This window comes from Oncorhynchus mykiss, chromosome 8 (genome assembly GCF_013265735.2).
Source record: "Oncorhynchus mykiss isolate Arlee chromosome 8, USDA_OmykA_1.1, whole genome shotgun sequence".
NCBI lineage: Eukaryota > Metazoa > Chordata > Actinopteri > Salmoniformes > Salmonidae > Oncorhynchus > Oncorhynchus mykiss.
Window position 1 is genome coordinate 77,730,238 of NC_048572.1, and position 15,677 is coordinate 77,745,914.

A 15,677-nucleotide genomic window follows, 5' to 3' on the forward strand; every position below is an offset into this window, starting at 1 on the left:
TTAGAAGAATCCTAGAGTGTCAGCTAAAGACTCTGGAAGATGTCATCAGAGATGTTAGCGAGTCTACAATACATAAAACACTAAACAAGGATGGTGTTCATGGGAGGACACCACAGAAGAAGCCACAGCTGTCCAAAAAACAACAACATTGCTGCATGTCTGAAGTTAGCAAAAGTGCACAGATTAAACTAAAGTTGTGTTGTTTGGAAGGAACACAACACTGTGGGAGAAAAAAAAAGGCACAGCACACCAACATCAAAACCTCATCCCAACTGTAAAGTATGGTGGAGAGAGCATCATGGTTTGGGGCTGCTTTGCTGCCTCAGGGCCTGGACAACTTGCTATCAGACGGAAAAATGAATTCCCAAGTTTATCAAGACATTTCGCAGAAGAATGTAAGGCTATCTGTCCGCCAATTGAAGCTCAACAGAAGTTGGGTGATGCAACAGGACAACAACCTATTAGACAGATGTATATCAACAACAATGGCTTGAACAGAAGAAAATACGCCTTCTGGAGTCGCCCAGTCAGCGCTGACCTCAATCTGATTGAGATGCTGTGGCATGACCTCAAGAGAGCGGGTCACACCAGACATCCCAAGAATATTGTGGAACCGAAACAGTTTTGTCAAGAGGAATGGTCCAATATTCCTCCTGACCGTTGTGCAGGTCTGATCCGCAACTCCAGAAAACGTTTGGTTGAGGTTATTGCTGCCAAAGGAGGGTCAACCTGTTCTTAGATTCAAGGGTTCACATACTTTTTCCAACCTGCAATGTGAATGTTTACACGGTATGATCAATAGAGAGATGAAGAATTAGAATTGTTTATTATTAGTTTAAGCAGACTGTGTTTGTCTAGAGTTGTGACTTGAAGATCAGATACAATTGTATGACCAATTTATGCAGAAATCCAGGTAATTCTAAAGGGTTCACATACTTTCTTTCCATTGTACTAAATCGATTCACAAATTCTGTAATTTGTTTTTACAACAGAATCAACAACACAAGTTTATATTTTTGTACATAATTGTTTATTGTTTTTCCCCCCATTGTCAATAAAAAGGTCAAGATTCAGTCCCCTGAATGAATGACATTACATCATATTGTCAGTCGTTTTTTCATATTACAAATCATAATAGAAACAGAATAGGTAACTACAATAACCATATATAAACCACACCCTCATGTTCTATCCCCACCCAGCCGCCCCCATCCAAACTAGCACAAAAGTCAAAACAATACATTAGTTTAGTTTCAGTAATAAAAAAACTCAATCTATACCCCCGTTTAAAAAGCACTATATTGTACGATACCTTGAGTTGACATTTTCCCTCTGGCATCACACACACTACGTTACTTACCCCAACACTTGCCCAGCAAAACACAAATAATGGACATGCATAAAGTTGTCAGAATATTGATACCTCACTTCATTATCATAGTGAGTGAGACTATTCTCTATTCAGTCTCAATGAACCACTGTGTTAATTAGTCCCCATTATATTTTGAGACCTTAGCAAGAACCCATACAGTAGTGTACAGTAATGACAACTGACAGTCCGGTCTAGTCTCATTGTATCTTAGGAGAGCTTAGAACCCTAACCAGCCTAAAACTCTGAAGAGTCTAGAACCCTGAAGAGTCTGGCACGGGAGCCTGAGGGACTTCCACCTCCTTGGGTCTGGTGACACACAGCATACTGTGAAAATGGAATAGATACCTGTTCAAAATGATCCTAGAAAAACAGCCACCTACAAAGTGCCACTTTGACCCAGGATGACTGCAGTGTTATGTATTGTTTAATCATTAACATACAGTGTCCCCTCAACAGAGAGTTACTTTAACTGACAGTAACTTCAGTATTCCATGACTAGGTCATTCCTAGAGTCCTTGCTTCTGGTCTTTCTGGGGGCAGGGGCAGGTAGTCAACAATGCAAAGGAGACACAAACATTATATTTTCAACTACACTTTGGATGCTTTGTACAATAGTGCTGAACTTAAGACCTGCTTATCATGCTTGCGCGCTCTGTGTGTGTGTGGACTGATGTGGTGGAACCTGCACCACACTAACAGTGAAAGGCTCGTTTATGGCTTGGATCAATACTGCCACCATAGAAAAGCTCCTATACACCAGACATTGTATCATCAGTTCAAGAAACTGGCATCCATGTTGGCTCCATGCTATTGACTTAGAACCACCATGGAACCCAATTCAAATTCAACATTTCTAACACTTTGACGAACTCTGTGGCTCCGCTTTACACTATACACGTTTTTATTACTTTGAGAGGAAAATGCACGATTAAAGATTGAGGATAAATGTGAATTAATGACTGTGTATTCCTTTCAGATCTCAGAAAGTCAGTCAAAGTGTTATTTATAAGATGCTATAAACACCATTTATTTCTCATGAGGAATAGTCCTCAGGAATAGTCTTATGTGAGTGACAGTTGAATAGCAGCAAAGTGAACAACCATTTCATACACTACATGACCAAACGTATGTGGACACCTGCTCGTCGAACATCTCATTCCAAAATCATGGGCATTAATATGGAGTTGGTCCCCCCTTTGCTGCTAGAACAGCCTCCACTCTTCTGGGAAGGCATTCCACTAGATGTTGGAACATTGCTGCGGGGACTTGCTTCCATTCAGCCACAAGAGCATTAGTGAGGCCGGGCACTGATGTTGGGCAGTTAGGCCTGGCTCACAGTCGGCGGTCCAAATCATCCCAAAGGGGTTTGATGGGATTGAGGTCAGGGCTCTGTGCAGGCCAGAGAAAGCGTTTCCACTACTCCAGAGTCCAATGGCAGCGAGCTTTACACCACTCCCGCTGACGCTTGGCATTGCGCATGGTGAGCTTACGCTTGTAACAATTTTTACGCACTTCAGCACTCGGCGGTCCCATTCCGTGAGCTTGAATGGCCTACAGCTTCTCGGCTGAGCCGTTGTTGCTCCTAGCAGATTCCACTTCACAATAACAGCACTTACAGTTGACCGGGGCAGCTCTAGCAGGGCAGAAATTGAATGGACTGACTTGTTAGAAAGATGGCATCCTATGACGGTGCCACATTGAAAGTCACTAAACTCTTCAGTAAGGCCATTCTACTGCCAATGTTTCTCTATGGAGATTGCATGGCTGTGTGCTTGATTTTATACACCCGTCAGCAAACGGTGTGGCTGAAATAGACAAATCCACTTATGAGGGGGTGTCCACATACTTTTGTATATATAGTGTATATGTGCGATCAAATGTAACAGAAAATGCCAGTTGAGATGGCCTCACGGACACCATCCACTGTCCTGCTCTCTCTATCGTCATGAGTCAACGGACCTGTCTCAAGAGCCACAGAGAAGACTGGATATAAATGAACATTATTTTCTCAAACGTTTTTCCCACTATAGTTCATTCACATTAGGAATCTATCAAGAGACAGAGGTCTCCTTACAGAAGAAAACAAAATAGATATATGTTTTTGTTGCCTGATTCAAGATTGGTTTGTGATCATGAACAGATCTGGGATCAGATTCTCCATGTTTATCTCAGGCTTCAGAGACATCAATGTCTCCACAACCCTTTCACTTCAGACACATTAGATAATATGGACAGGCAACAGTCAAACAACTAGTCAGAGTAATACTGCAGTACATCCTGCATTCCCCACTCTCACTCAGTTATCACAACCTTTAACTCAGAAGAAGTTCAAATGGCTGCCTTCTACAGCCAAAGACAAACACACAGGAGAGCAGACGTTCTCTTAGACTCTCAAAGGCCAGTTCTATTCTTCGCCCTAGTCCTTAGTTAGGACAGGATAGTTGAAAGAAATCCAGAGAGAAATGTTCATTATTAGAGAGACAGGGAGAGAGACAGGGAGAGAGACAGAAAAGTAGACAGACAGATGTCCACTGCAGACACAGGGAGGAGTGATGTCAGCTCAGGTCCATACAGAGAGCATCTTCAACTCTGGGAGTTGTACATACATACATGTACACAGAGAAGACAGTTCGTAGTGCACAAATGCTCTGCCTCAGGAAGTCTCTAGGAACACGTATCCGGGCGTCTGACAGGTGTCCATATCAAGATCCCTCATTCCCATGAGTCAATGCACACAACCTCAACCACAGACACACAGCCAGGCACACAGCCAGGCACACAACCTCAACCACAGACACACAGCCAGGCACACAGCCAGGCACACAGCCAGGCACACAGCCAGGCACACAGCCAGGCACACAGCCAGGCACACAACCTCAACCACAGGCACACAGCCAGGCACACAGCCAGGCACACAGCCAGGCACACAGCCAGGCACACAACCTCAAACACAGGCACACAACCTCAAACACAGGCACACAGCCAGGCACACAGCCAGGCACACAGCCAGGCACACAGACAGACACACAGACAGACACACAGACAGACACACAGCCAGGCACACAGCCAGGCACACAGACAGACACACAGACAGGCACACAGACAGACACACAGACAGGCACACAGACAGGCACACAGACAGACACACAGACAGACACACAGACAGACAGATTTACAGCATAGTGGATGCTCCTTTTCTACAGACTTAAGGCTGTAGTTTGATGTTGTTGTACAGCTCCTCATACACACACATCCTCACCTCCTCACTCAGGCGTGTGCTGCAGCCAGGTCTTGGTTGATGAAGCGCCGTAGTCTCTCCAGGTACTGGCTGTACAGCTCTATGTCGTTGTGTCCCGCCCCCTCCACCCAGAGTGGCTCCACGGCCTTAGGACAGCGCTCAAACAGAGCCAGGCCGTGGGAGAAGTCTATCACCTCGTCCTCCGTCCCGTGGATGATCAGCACCGGGGATGGGATCTTAGACACCTTCTCTATGCTGCAATACACGTCACAAGCAGTTTGTAAGTAGTCTATACTCACGTTTATAAGTCACGTAAGGACTAAGCAGCTTTGAGTTACGCTTCATAACCTGTCGTTGAAGTCATAGTTTATTTTATGTCATATGTGTACGATTGTTTTCTAACGTGCTTATAGCTGAGGAGTCACAATATCTATAAATATCCAAAGATGTAGGCCTTTGTGACAATTTCTGTTGTTGTGGATCTAAATGAAGCATTCTAATGTGTAGTGTGTGTGTGTGACACACTTGGGAAAGGCGTCGAAGCAGTACGTCTTCTTGGTGTCAGGGAAAGCTACCCTCATGCCAGAGGTGAGAGGGGAGTGGAGCACCACAGCAGCACACTCAAACCTGGATGCCAGGTCCACTGTTGGTACTGTGCCAATACTCTGCCCATACAGGATGATGTTCTCTGGGCTGATGCCATACCTGGGACACAAATACAGATAACTGAGTAAACAAAAACACAGCCAAGATGACCAGAATATGCCTTCTTGTTGTGCACTCCTGAAGGGTAACGGTGTGTACAGTTTTCAGCCCAGCACTACCCTATCCTTGTATGGACCAGAAGTACTCCCAAGGATAGTAAACTAAGGAAAATTGGGGACATTTTGCCAGTCCCCACAAAGAAAACTACTATTTAGGTTAGGAGTTAGGTATAGTTTTGGGGTTGAGGTTAGGCATAGGGTTAAGTTTATGTTTAGGTTAAAGGTTACATTTAGGGTTAGGGAAAATAGGATTTTGGATGGGAATCAATTCTTTGGTCCCAACAAGAATAGCAATACAAAAGTGTGTGTGTGTGTGTGTAACAGCTGTTTACCGCGAGCGCAGGGCGTGCCAGGCAGCGTCTATGTCAGCGTAGAGGTTCTTCTCTGAGGGTTTGCCGGTGCTGACACCGTAGCCAGAGTAGTCATAGGAGAAGATGTTGCAGTTGATACGAGTGCCCAGGCCAATGTAGAAGCTACTCATCTGACCCAAATCTACTGCATTACCATGGGAGAATAGCACTGTGAACCTGGGAGAGGGGGAGGGAGAGGTAGAACAGATAGAGGAAAATAAAGAAGAGAAGGGAGGGAGGGAACGGTGATGTATACACAACCAAATAATTTTTAAAATAACACTAACATAGAACTCTATAATTCATGCATCTCTATAAATAGAAAAACGTGCACAAACTCCCTTGTTGTGCAAGAGAAATGTTGTGACCCATCATCTCTATACTAATCTAGTTCTTCTCTCTCCTCTCACCTGGCGTTGGGGGCACATCGGATGTACATGCAGCCCACCCTGTTCCCCCGGCTGGACCTGGTCAGGAACACATCTGTCATGTCCAGCTCTCTCTGAGTGTACTGGAACTCTGCCCTCTCTGTCAGATGGAGCTTCCACCTGCCCTCTCCGCCACCTCCTCCCCCTCCACCACCACCACCTCTGTCTCCCGCACCACCACCCAGCCGGGATCGCAGGCCTGGAGCCCCCAGAGAGGGGGGAGCACCCCCTGGCGTGGTCCCGGCTGCTGCCGCAGCTGTAGCCTCTGGGTCAGGCAGCATGGAGTAGGTGGGCTCTGGAGGGAGGAAGGCCAGCTTGGCTGCGATGCGGCTGGGGCAAGGAGGGCAGCAGAACAGGCAGCAGAGCTCTCTAATGGACAGGCCGTTCATCTTCTACTGAAGACAGGCAGAAGGAGGGGGAGGTGAGAGAGAAAGTGAGTGTACTAAACAGCTTATCTAACAGTACACATGGCACACTGACGGAAGTAGCATCTGTGATGGTGTAGAGAAAATAATCTACCTGTAAGGTTCCTCTGGGACTTGGAATGAGACGGCACACAAAGGTGCCAACACCACCTGGTTAAGTCACTCAGCAGTCTTGGGCAAAAAGAGCATTAGTTATGAACACAGTACAGACCTCCTCACCTAGCTAGCCTTATACCACACTATTCTGTGAGGTGGGTCAGTCACAGCACGGTTTGAACCAGTGACCCTGTGGATACATGCCATAACAAAGGTCCTGACCTATTGGCACAGACGTAGTATGCTAGCTTTGCAGGAATAGAAAGACGTAAAGTTAGCTACCAGCTAGTCAACGATGCAGGATAATATCAGAATTCACACGCTAACTAGCTACAGTACCTAGCTACAACGTCCTAACGTTGCACATAACGTGTGAATGTTAGCTAGCAACCTAGCTTAACAGCCACCTCTGGTTACAACTAGCAGGAAGAGCATGGTGATATGTAAAGCTTCGACATCATACTGCATATTATGGTGAATCACTCTGTAAACATTGTTGCTCAATAATACGGATAGTCCAAATTAACGTTGGCTAGCTTGATGCACTAACGTTAGCGTAGCTACCGGACATAATGTGTCCAAAAATATAGCTTGGGAAAGGAGGAAATGCTTAGCTAGCTAAACCAGTGCAATGACGTTAGCTAGCTAGCTATCGGTAAATAGCTTGCTAGGTGCTGCAGCAAGTGCTAGTTGGCTAAACTACGTGTCAAAACATCAATCAGGTATAGTAACGTTAACCTAGTGAACGTTCGCTAACTTACCAATTCACGGTGGGTTTGCAGACAAGATAAAATATTCCTGTCTATGACAAAAAGTTGCACAATACTGCGAAAATCCTTCTTGGACCCTGACATGGATAGTGTACTCTGTATAATTGTATATGTATCTGTCATTTGTAGATTGGCATGCTAAATATCGTGACAACCATTTTTTTCACAACCCCGTTCGACTAGACCCGGAAGTGATGGAGGGAGAGGGCGTAGCCCTTTGGCAGGGAATTGATAGGCCGAGTTACAATGTTACATTTCACAAACTTGCCGGTTTCACAGAGTGTGTGTGTGTGTGTGTGTGTGTGTGTGGGGGGGGGGGGGGGGGGGGGGGGGGGGGGGGGGGGGGGGATAGATAAGGTTTGGTTTTGGTCAGTGTGATTCCTCTTAGACCCTAATTAGACCCTTACAAAAAATATTTAAGTTTTGAAACTGCAGTAAAAGTGTAGTAACGTCAGTCTACAGTGTTATTTTGGAGGTCACCACCACCTCTGTCTCCCGCACCGCCACCCAGCCAGGAGCGCAGGCCCGGAGCCACCAGAGAGTGTCCCAGCTGCTACCGCAGCTGTAGCCTCCGGGTCAGGCAGCATGGAGTAGGTGGGCTCTGGAGGGAGGAAGGCCAGCTTGGCTGCGATGCGGCTGGGGCAAGGAGGGCAGCAGAACAGGCAGCAGAGCTCTCTAATGGACAGGCCGTTCATCTTCTACTGAAGACAGGCAGAAGGAGGGAAAGTGAGTGCGTGCTTTTTTGTGTGTGTGAGAGAGACCCTAATTGACAACCAAACAAATCAAAACAAAGGCAAAGTCTTCTCATGCTTTGTTGATTTCAAAAAAGCCTTCGACTCAATCTGGCATGAGGGTCTGCTATACAAACTGATGGAAAGTGGTGTTGGGGGTAAAACATACGACATTCTAAAATCCATGTACACAAACAGCTTTGACTATGTACAGACTCAGTGAGCATAGCCTTGCTATTGAGAAAGGCCGCCGTAGGCAGACATGGCTCTCAAGAGAAGACAGGCTATGTGCTCACTGCCCACAAAATGAGGTGGAAACTGAGCTGCACTTCCTAACCTCCTGCCCAATGTATGACCATATTAGAGAGACATATTTCCCTCAGATTACACAGATCCACAAAGAATTTGAAAACAAATCCAATTTTGCAAAACTCCCATATCTACTGGGTGAAATTCCACAGTGTGCCATCACAGCAGCAAGATTTGTGACCTGTTGCCACGTGAAAAGGGCAACCAGTGAAGAACACACACCATTGTAAATACAACCCATATTTATGCTTATTTATTTTATCTTGTGTCCTTTAACCATTTGTACATTGTTAAAACACTGTATATATATATATAATATGACATTTGTAATGTCTTTACTGTTTTGAAACCTCTGTATGTGTAATGTTTACTGTTAATTTTTGTTGTTTTTCACTTTATATATTCACTTTGTATGTTGTCTACCTCACTTGCTTTGGCAATGTTAACACATGTTTCCCATGCCAATAAAGCCCTTGAATTGAATTGAATTGAATTGAATTGAGAGAAAGGGAGGGAGCGAGCGAGAGATAGACCAGATAAAGTTTGGGTCAGTGTGATTCCTCTTGGACACTGATTAGACCCTTACAAAAAATATTTACGTTTTGAAAGTAAAAGTGCAGTAACTGCAGTACACAGTGTTATTTTGGAGACAGTATTTGCATCATACTGCAGTTATACTGCACTCTAACTGCATGTATACTGTACTCTGACTGCAATCTTTTTTTTGTAAGGGGAGAGGTCAGGTCAAAAAGTATAAAAGTGCCCCTTATACCCGTGGGGATCAGAACATTTGTACCCAAAGTTTGTGGATTCTGTGTGGTGTCGTTGTTTTGCTGTGTCTGCTGGATAACTATTTTTAGAACCTTGCGTTTTTAATAAATGTTTGCGGTGTGGTCAGTTGTACTGAGGTATGTGTTTACTTTCTTTATCAGCATTTATTTATTAACATTTGACAGGCTATGTATTGCTTTAAAAGGTTTGCCACTGCACTAATGTCCATTTGTTTGCGGTTTATTCTTTGTGTGGAGAGATGCTGATCGGACAGTGGAGACATGTGGTAATGGAGTAGGGGCCTGAGGACACACAAATAGTGTGTTGTGAAATCTGTTATGAATGTATTGTAATGTTCATAAAATTGTATAACTGCCTTCATTTAGATGGCAGCAGCTGATTTAGCAGCAGCAATTTGGCAGCAGCTGTTGGAGATCCATAATAAATACAAATATGGGGTCAAGCTGTATATTGAACCCCAGCGCTGGAAATCCAGTGGTGGGAAAAGTACTCAATTGTCATACTTGAGTACAAGTAAAGAAACCTTCATAGAAAATGCCTCAAGTGAAAGTCACCCAGTAAAATACTACTTGAGTGAAAGTCTAAAAGTATTTGGTTTTAAATGTACTTAAGTATTAAAAGTAAATGGAGTTGCTAAAATGTACTTAAGTATCAAAAAGTATAAATCATTTCAAATTCCTTATATTAAACAAACCAGATGGCACCATTTTATTTGTATTTTAATTGACGGATAGCCAGGCGGCTAGCCAGGCGGCTAGCCAGGCACACTCCAACATACAGACATCATTTACAAATGAAGAATTTGTGTATAATGAGTCTGCCAGATCAGAGGCAGTAGGAATGACCAGGGATGTTCTCTTGATAAGTGTGTGAATTAGTGTGTGAATTTTCCGGTGAAAATGTAGCGAGTACTTTAAGGTGTCAGGAAAATGTTAAAAGTACATCCTTTTCTTTAGGAATGTAGTGAAGTAAAAGTAAAAGTTGGCAAAAATATAAATAGTAAAGTAAAGTACAGATACCTCCAAAAAACTACCTAAGTAGTACTTTAAAGTAGTTTTACTTAAGTACTTTAAACCACTGGGATATTGTTTAGATAATTGAACCCGTCCTCCGTTGAGGTGATTGTCTTTCAGTTAGCCTATGTATTTGGATTTAAAAAAGATGTACCATTTATCTTATAATATGGCTACCTGTTTTCTCTTTATTTCATACTGTAGTTTTATTTGTTACTGTTTTTGGTCTGATTTTGGTCAGTTGTGAACTCAGTCAACCTGTAGCCTGTGAAAGCATGGAAGCTCTATGAGCCATCCAAGTAATTTGTGTTTATGTGTTTTACTGTCGCTTTTGTAAAACAATTAAAACCTTACTTCCTTAATAATCTTTGCCTCTATCTGCCTCTGACTGTGTTCGTGATCCTAGAAAGTGTAATATGAATAGTTGTTACAGATGGATAAGACTATTTATGTAATTAGGAAAAACATCATTTACAACCATGATTTTGTCTCTCCTATCTCACAGAATATAATGAATAGGCTAAATCAAATTTGATTTAGTGAATAAATCGTCACTGTCCAAAATTATAGATACCCTGTTCTTATTTGTTGAGATGCTTTTCTGAAGACATCTGCCACTCAGCCGCTCCCATGTCCTCCCCCATCATCTTGTTTCCTTAGTTTTGACAGCTTCCACTGATAGCAATGGGAGTGGATGACAGCATAATTCCCTGTGGGAAATGATCCCACTCTCATCTTACCTCTCACTCTATTCCCTCCTCCAGCAGGGGTTCCTTTATTATGCACAGTTTTTTAGGCTATTTTAATATTTGACATTTTCACACCAAGATTTGTCCTTCATGGGTTATAAAATAATTAATTGTGTTAGATAACATTTTATTGGATCCTTACCTGAATGTAATTCTTTCTCCAAAATAGACATTTGCAGTTTGGTCCACATTTCTAGTGATATGCTACAGTGTTCAAAGACAAAACTAATGTTTACATTTTTTGGGGAGAATTGTTTTGTTTTTTATACACTGAGTGTACAAAACATTAAGAACACCTGCTCTTTCCATAACACAGACTGACCAGGTGAATCCAGTTGAAAGCTATGATCCCTTATTGATGTCACTTGTTAAATCCACTTCAATCGGTGTAGATGAAGGGGAGGAGAAAGGTTAAATAAGGATTTTTAAATCTTGAGACAATAGAGACGAGTTGTGTAGTGGTACAGTGCTGCTCAGTTGGTAGAGCACTGGTACCACCCATAAATAAAATGTATGTACGCAAGACTGTAAGTGTCTTTGGATAAAAACGCCTGCTAAATGTCTTACATGTTACATGTGTATGTTTGCCATTCAGAGGGTGAATGACCCAGGGTGAATGACCCAGGGTGAATGGGCAAAGCCAAAAATTGATATGCCATTGAACAGGGTATGGTAGTAGGTGCCAGGCGTACCTGTTTGTGTCAAGAAGTGCAACACTAATGGGTTTTTCACACTCAACAGTTTCCTGTACTTGTCAAGAATGGTCCACCACCCAAAGGACATTCAGCCAACTTGACACAACTGTGGGAAGCATCACTGTGAAATGCTTTCGACACCTTGTAGAGTCCATTCCCAGAACAATTGAAGCTGTTCTGAGGGAAAGGGGGGGGGGGGGTGCAACTCAATATAAGGAAGGTGTTCTTAATGTTTTGTACACTCAGTGTATTTTTCATCATGAAACACCTGCTAGATTTGAATATGCAAGAAAAAAAATGGTGTGTATGCGTGCGTGAAAGAGGGAGAGACAGAGAGAGAGAAAGAGAGAGAGAGAGACAGAGAGATCAATGACGTCCCCCTTCATGCATTGTGGGGTGCTTTGTCATTTTGAAACGTTCCCTGAATATTTCTGTCCCTGTGTTGGTGGTGCTAAATATGTGTATGCGACCAATAACATTCGATTTGACTTGATGTATTTTTGTATATTGGAGACATTCTGCGTTGGTATACTTCCTCAACATAGTGTTGGAATATATCCATTATAGCCTGAGCCTGTGCTAGCTGAGAGCTTGACCAGTATCTTTCTTCGGCTGTCAAGGGAGCACTGCATGCAAACCTGGAAAGACTGCACAGCTGGGGTCCACAGACAGAGAGAATGAATTAAGACAGAATGAAAAGACTCGTGAGTATTTTGTCTGCACATATAGCCTAAGCCTTCTGGTCATTTGAAGGTGACGCTTACCCCTCTACACCGACTATAGCCCACTCTTGGATTTCATTGTGTGATTTGCAGGGGTGCAAAAAATATCCTTATCTTCAAACAAGGCACCGAAATGTAGCCTATAAAAAAAGCACTGCATCTGCGGGTACCATATTTCTCTTTTACCCGGGAAAGGTTTATTGGAAAGGTTTGACCTGGTCTGGACGCGTTCACTGGAAGATAACGGGGATGCCACGGTTACGCGCAGAAGCCGCTCGAGGAAGAGACAGGTGCGGCAGAGGGGATTGGTAGTTTAATAGCCGATTCTCATCCAGGCATTGTGATTACCAAGACCCAGAGAGAGCTTGGTGCCCTGCTCCACCCTTTGTGTTGATTTCAGACGTGGAGGAAAACCCGTCTGCGTACGAGAGGACGACTGGCAACAAACCAGACATCGCCTGCTTACCTGTCCATCTCGCACAGTGAATGGTGAGTGAGTTTAGCCGTAGAGAGAGATGGTGGAGGATGGATGAACAGGTATTGCATTCGCTTTAACAACGTTTTTACCGCGGCCGCGCCTTCGGTTGCTGGTGCTCTGAATGTACACATGCTATGTTTAATCAGCTGCCATTGAATGCTTTGTTTAGGTTATTGTCAATGACAAAGGGTGTTGTGTCGTATTCTTTTGAGGTACGTGTCTCCTTTGGCTGCTACACTGTGTGGGCTCTGTGTTCTTTGTGTTATTCAATGCATCATTGTTTTCAGAATTGGACATGGACTAATATATTTTAGTTGAATGAATCATGTGTTGCATCACTTGCATGATGTAGTCCATTAGTTTCATGTGGGTATGATCATTAAAGTTTTACTTACCAGTTATTCGGATCATAAGAATGACAATGGTGAATATGATGAGTTTAATCATGTTGACAATTAGTCTACATGCTGATCCTATATGGAACAACAGCTCTTATTCATCCTATCCAATAATGCAAGTTTTTTTTTTTCTACATGTTGGGTCATTCTTGTACATTGCGACTCTCAACCCCAATTGACCAGGGTAAGTAAGTGGCATTAAAGAGTGACGTTGGTTGAATAATTATGTTTTTCTAAAGGTTTCCAGTGATATAGACCAAAGGTCAGACATATGGTAATTTGCCTGTCATCATTGCATTGATTGGCTCATTATTCTTTCAGTAGCTCCTTGGGCTATGCCTGAGTGTAGAACAATGTAAAGCACTTTGAGACCTATTGTAGGAAGAGCTAGCCTAGGAGTTGGCTATGCAGCACAAACAGATCTGGGTTGAAAAGGGTAGTGGTTAATATTTGCATGGCAGGCTTGTGTTTTTAATTGTATTTTTAGTCAAGTAACTTATTGTACATCCCGACTGTTCTTTCTTGTTCTGCTGTTGGCTGTTGTTCATTCCAAATGTCCTCAAGACGTCCTGTGATTGGTCCATAGGGTTTTTGATGTGGGAGCAGAACCATACAGAGTTCTGCAAACTAACTGGACACAAACTGGTTGAATCAATGTTGTTTCCACGTCATTTCAACAACAACAAAAAAATGAATCATTGTGGAAAACTGATTGGATTTGCAAAAGGTAATCAACATCAGGGGATTTCTTCATTCTTTCACCCACATTTTAATCTAAATCCAATGACATGGTAAATGTTTAGTTGATTTAATGTTGAATTCACGTTAGTTGACAACTAAACCAAGTGTAACTCATAACTTGATATTGAACTGTGGGTATTGTGTATTCCTACTAGAATGTAATGGGTTTGGAACTTCAGATGGGATGACAGGGTTTGGAGCTTCAGATGGGATGACAGGGTTTGGAACTTCAGATGGGATGACAGGATTTGGAACTTCAGATGGGATGACAGGGTTTGGAACTTCAGATGGGATGACAGGGTTTGGAACTTCAGATGGGATGACAGGGTTTGGAACTTCAGATGGGATGACAGGATTTGGAACTTCAGATGGGATGACAGGATTTGGAACTTCAGATGGGATGACAGGGTTTGGAACTTCAGATGGGATGACAGGATTTGGAACTTCAGATGGGATGACAGGGTTTGGAACTTCAGATGGGATGACAGGATTTGAAACTTCAGATGGGATGACAGGGTTTGGAACTTCAGATGGGATGACAGGATTTGGAGCTTCAGATGGGATGACAGGATTTGGAGCATCAGATGGGATGACAGGGTTTGGAACTTCAGATGGGATGACAGGGTTTGGAACTTCAGATGGGATGACAGGGTTTGGAACTTCAGATGGGATGACAGGGTTTGGAACTTCAGATGGGATGACAGGGTTTGGAACTTCAGATGGGATGACAGGGTTTGGAACTTCAGATGGGATGACAGGGTTTGGGAACTTCAGATGGGATGACAGGGTTTGGAACTTCAGATGGGATGACAGGGTTTGGAACTTCAGATGGGATGACAGGGTTTGGGAACTTCAGATGGGATGACAGGGTTTGACAGCCAATACCACAGGTATGACAAGACATTTGTTTTTACTGCTCTAATTCGGTTGGTAACCAGTTTATAACAGCAATAAGGCACCTCAGGGGTTTGTGATGTATGGCCAATATACCACGACAAAGGGCTGTGTCCAGATACTCCGCATTGCGTGGTCCATAAGAACAGCCCTTAGCTGTGGTATATTGGTCATATACCACACCCCCTCGTGCCTTATTGCTTAATTATGTCATGGGGTGAGACCATTCTCATAAAGAGCTGAACGTGTGAAGGAGGAGGAGTAGTTGCTAGATGGCTTGCTTGAATGGACCAAATTGGATGAGCTTTGTGGTCTTAATGAGGTGTACGGTTAAGGTTAGTGGCTATAATCACAAGATAGAGTTGTACTTGTGTCCTTTCTAGCATGACCAGATAGTGATGACCAGAGGGAGGCTTGAGAGAAGAGGGGTCAACATCAGGCAGCTTTATTGGGCTAAATCCCACAGACAGAGACTCTGAATATATTGTAGACTAAAGCCCGGGCTGCCAACATCCCACCCACTCTCAATGTTTGTGTTCATCAGACTTACAGCCTACTGCGGATCCCTTAAGCACCCAACATGGTCCTCAGTGGCAAGGAAAACTGCTCACTTACTGCTGGCATTCCTGGGGCCGGCAGAGTGATTTACCCATTATTATTTATTTATTGTTTACAACTCCCCCTTTTCTATCAGGGCCATCGAGGTCCAATG

The 15,677-nt window shown here is 43.5% G+C and overlaps 2 protein-coding genes across 4 annotated transcripts in view; one reads left to right on the forward strand and one right to left on the reverse strand.

Moving 5' to 3' along the window:
- Positions 1–1,007: 1,007 nt before the first annotated feature.
- LOC110530681 (alpha/beta hydrolase domain-containing protein 17A) lies at positions 1,008–8,168 on the reverse strand. 3 transcript variants are annotated; one of them, XM_021613921.2, is made up of 7 exons: positions 7,435–7,659; positions 6,672–6,748; positions 6,135–6,547; positions 5,707–5,901; positions 5,136–5,315; positions 4,632–4,865; positions 1,008–3,794 (listed from the first exon to the last, which is right to left on the reverse strand). In XM_021613921.2, the coding sequence occupies exons 3-6, from the start codon at positions 6,539–6,541 to the stop codon at positions 4,640–4,642; spliced, it is 1,008 nt and encodes a 335-aa protein (XP_021469596.1). In that variant the 5' UTR covers positions 6,542–6,547; positions 6,672–6,748; positions 7,435–7,659; the 3' UTR covers positions 1,008–3,794; positions 4,632–4,639. The 3 variants fall into 3 exon arrangements, with proteins under 3 accessions (XP_021469596.1, XP_021469595.1, XP_036842231.1); XM_021613920.2 differs by lacking the exon at positions 1,008–3,794 and having other exon boundaries at positions 4,422–4,865; positions 6,135–6,544; positions 7,435–7,656; XM_036986336.1 differs by lacking the exons at positions 1,008–3,794; positions 6,672–6,748; positions 7,435–7,659 and adding an exon at positions 8,013–8,168 and having other exon boundaries at positions 4,422–4,865; positions 6,135–6,415.
- Positions 8,169–12,111: 3,943 nt separating this feature from the next.
- LOC110530992 (semaphorin-6B-like) overlaps positions 12,112–15,677 on the forward strand; it is a 69,028-nt gene continuing 65,462 nt past the window's right edge. The window contains exon 1 of the mRNA XM_036986337.1: positions 12,112–12,943. Within this exon, the coding sequence (XP_036842232.1) occupies positions 12,941–12,943 (3 nt within the window). The 5' untranslated portion in view covers positions 12,112–12,940. The remainder of the gene's footprint in view (positions 12,944–15,677) is intronic.

Bases quoted from the DNA above. Each gene is read 5' to 3' on its own strand.
- LOC110530681 (XM_021613921.2), bottom strand. From the start codon at position 6,541: ATGAACGGCCTGTCCATTAGAGAGCTCTGCTGCCTGTTCTGCTGCCCT. The intron at 5,902-6,134 runs GTGAGAGGAGAG...CCCCTCTCCCAG, and splicing joins CGATGTGCCCCCAACGCCAG to GTTCACAGTGCTATTCTCCC. The intron at 5,316-5,706 runs GTAAACAGCTGT...TTTGTGTCCCAG, and splicing joins TGGCACGCCCTGCGCTCGCG to GTATGGCATCAGCCCAGAGA.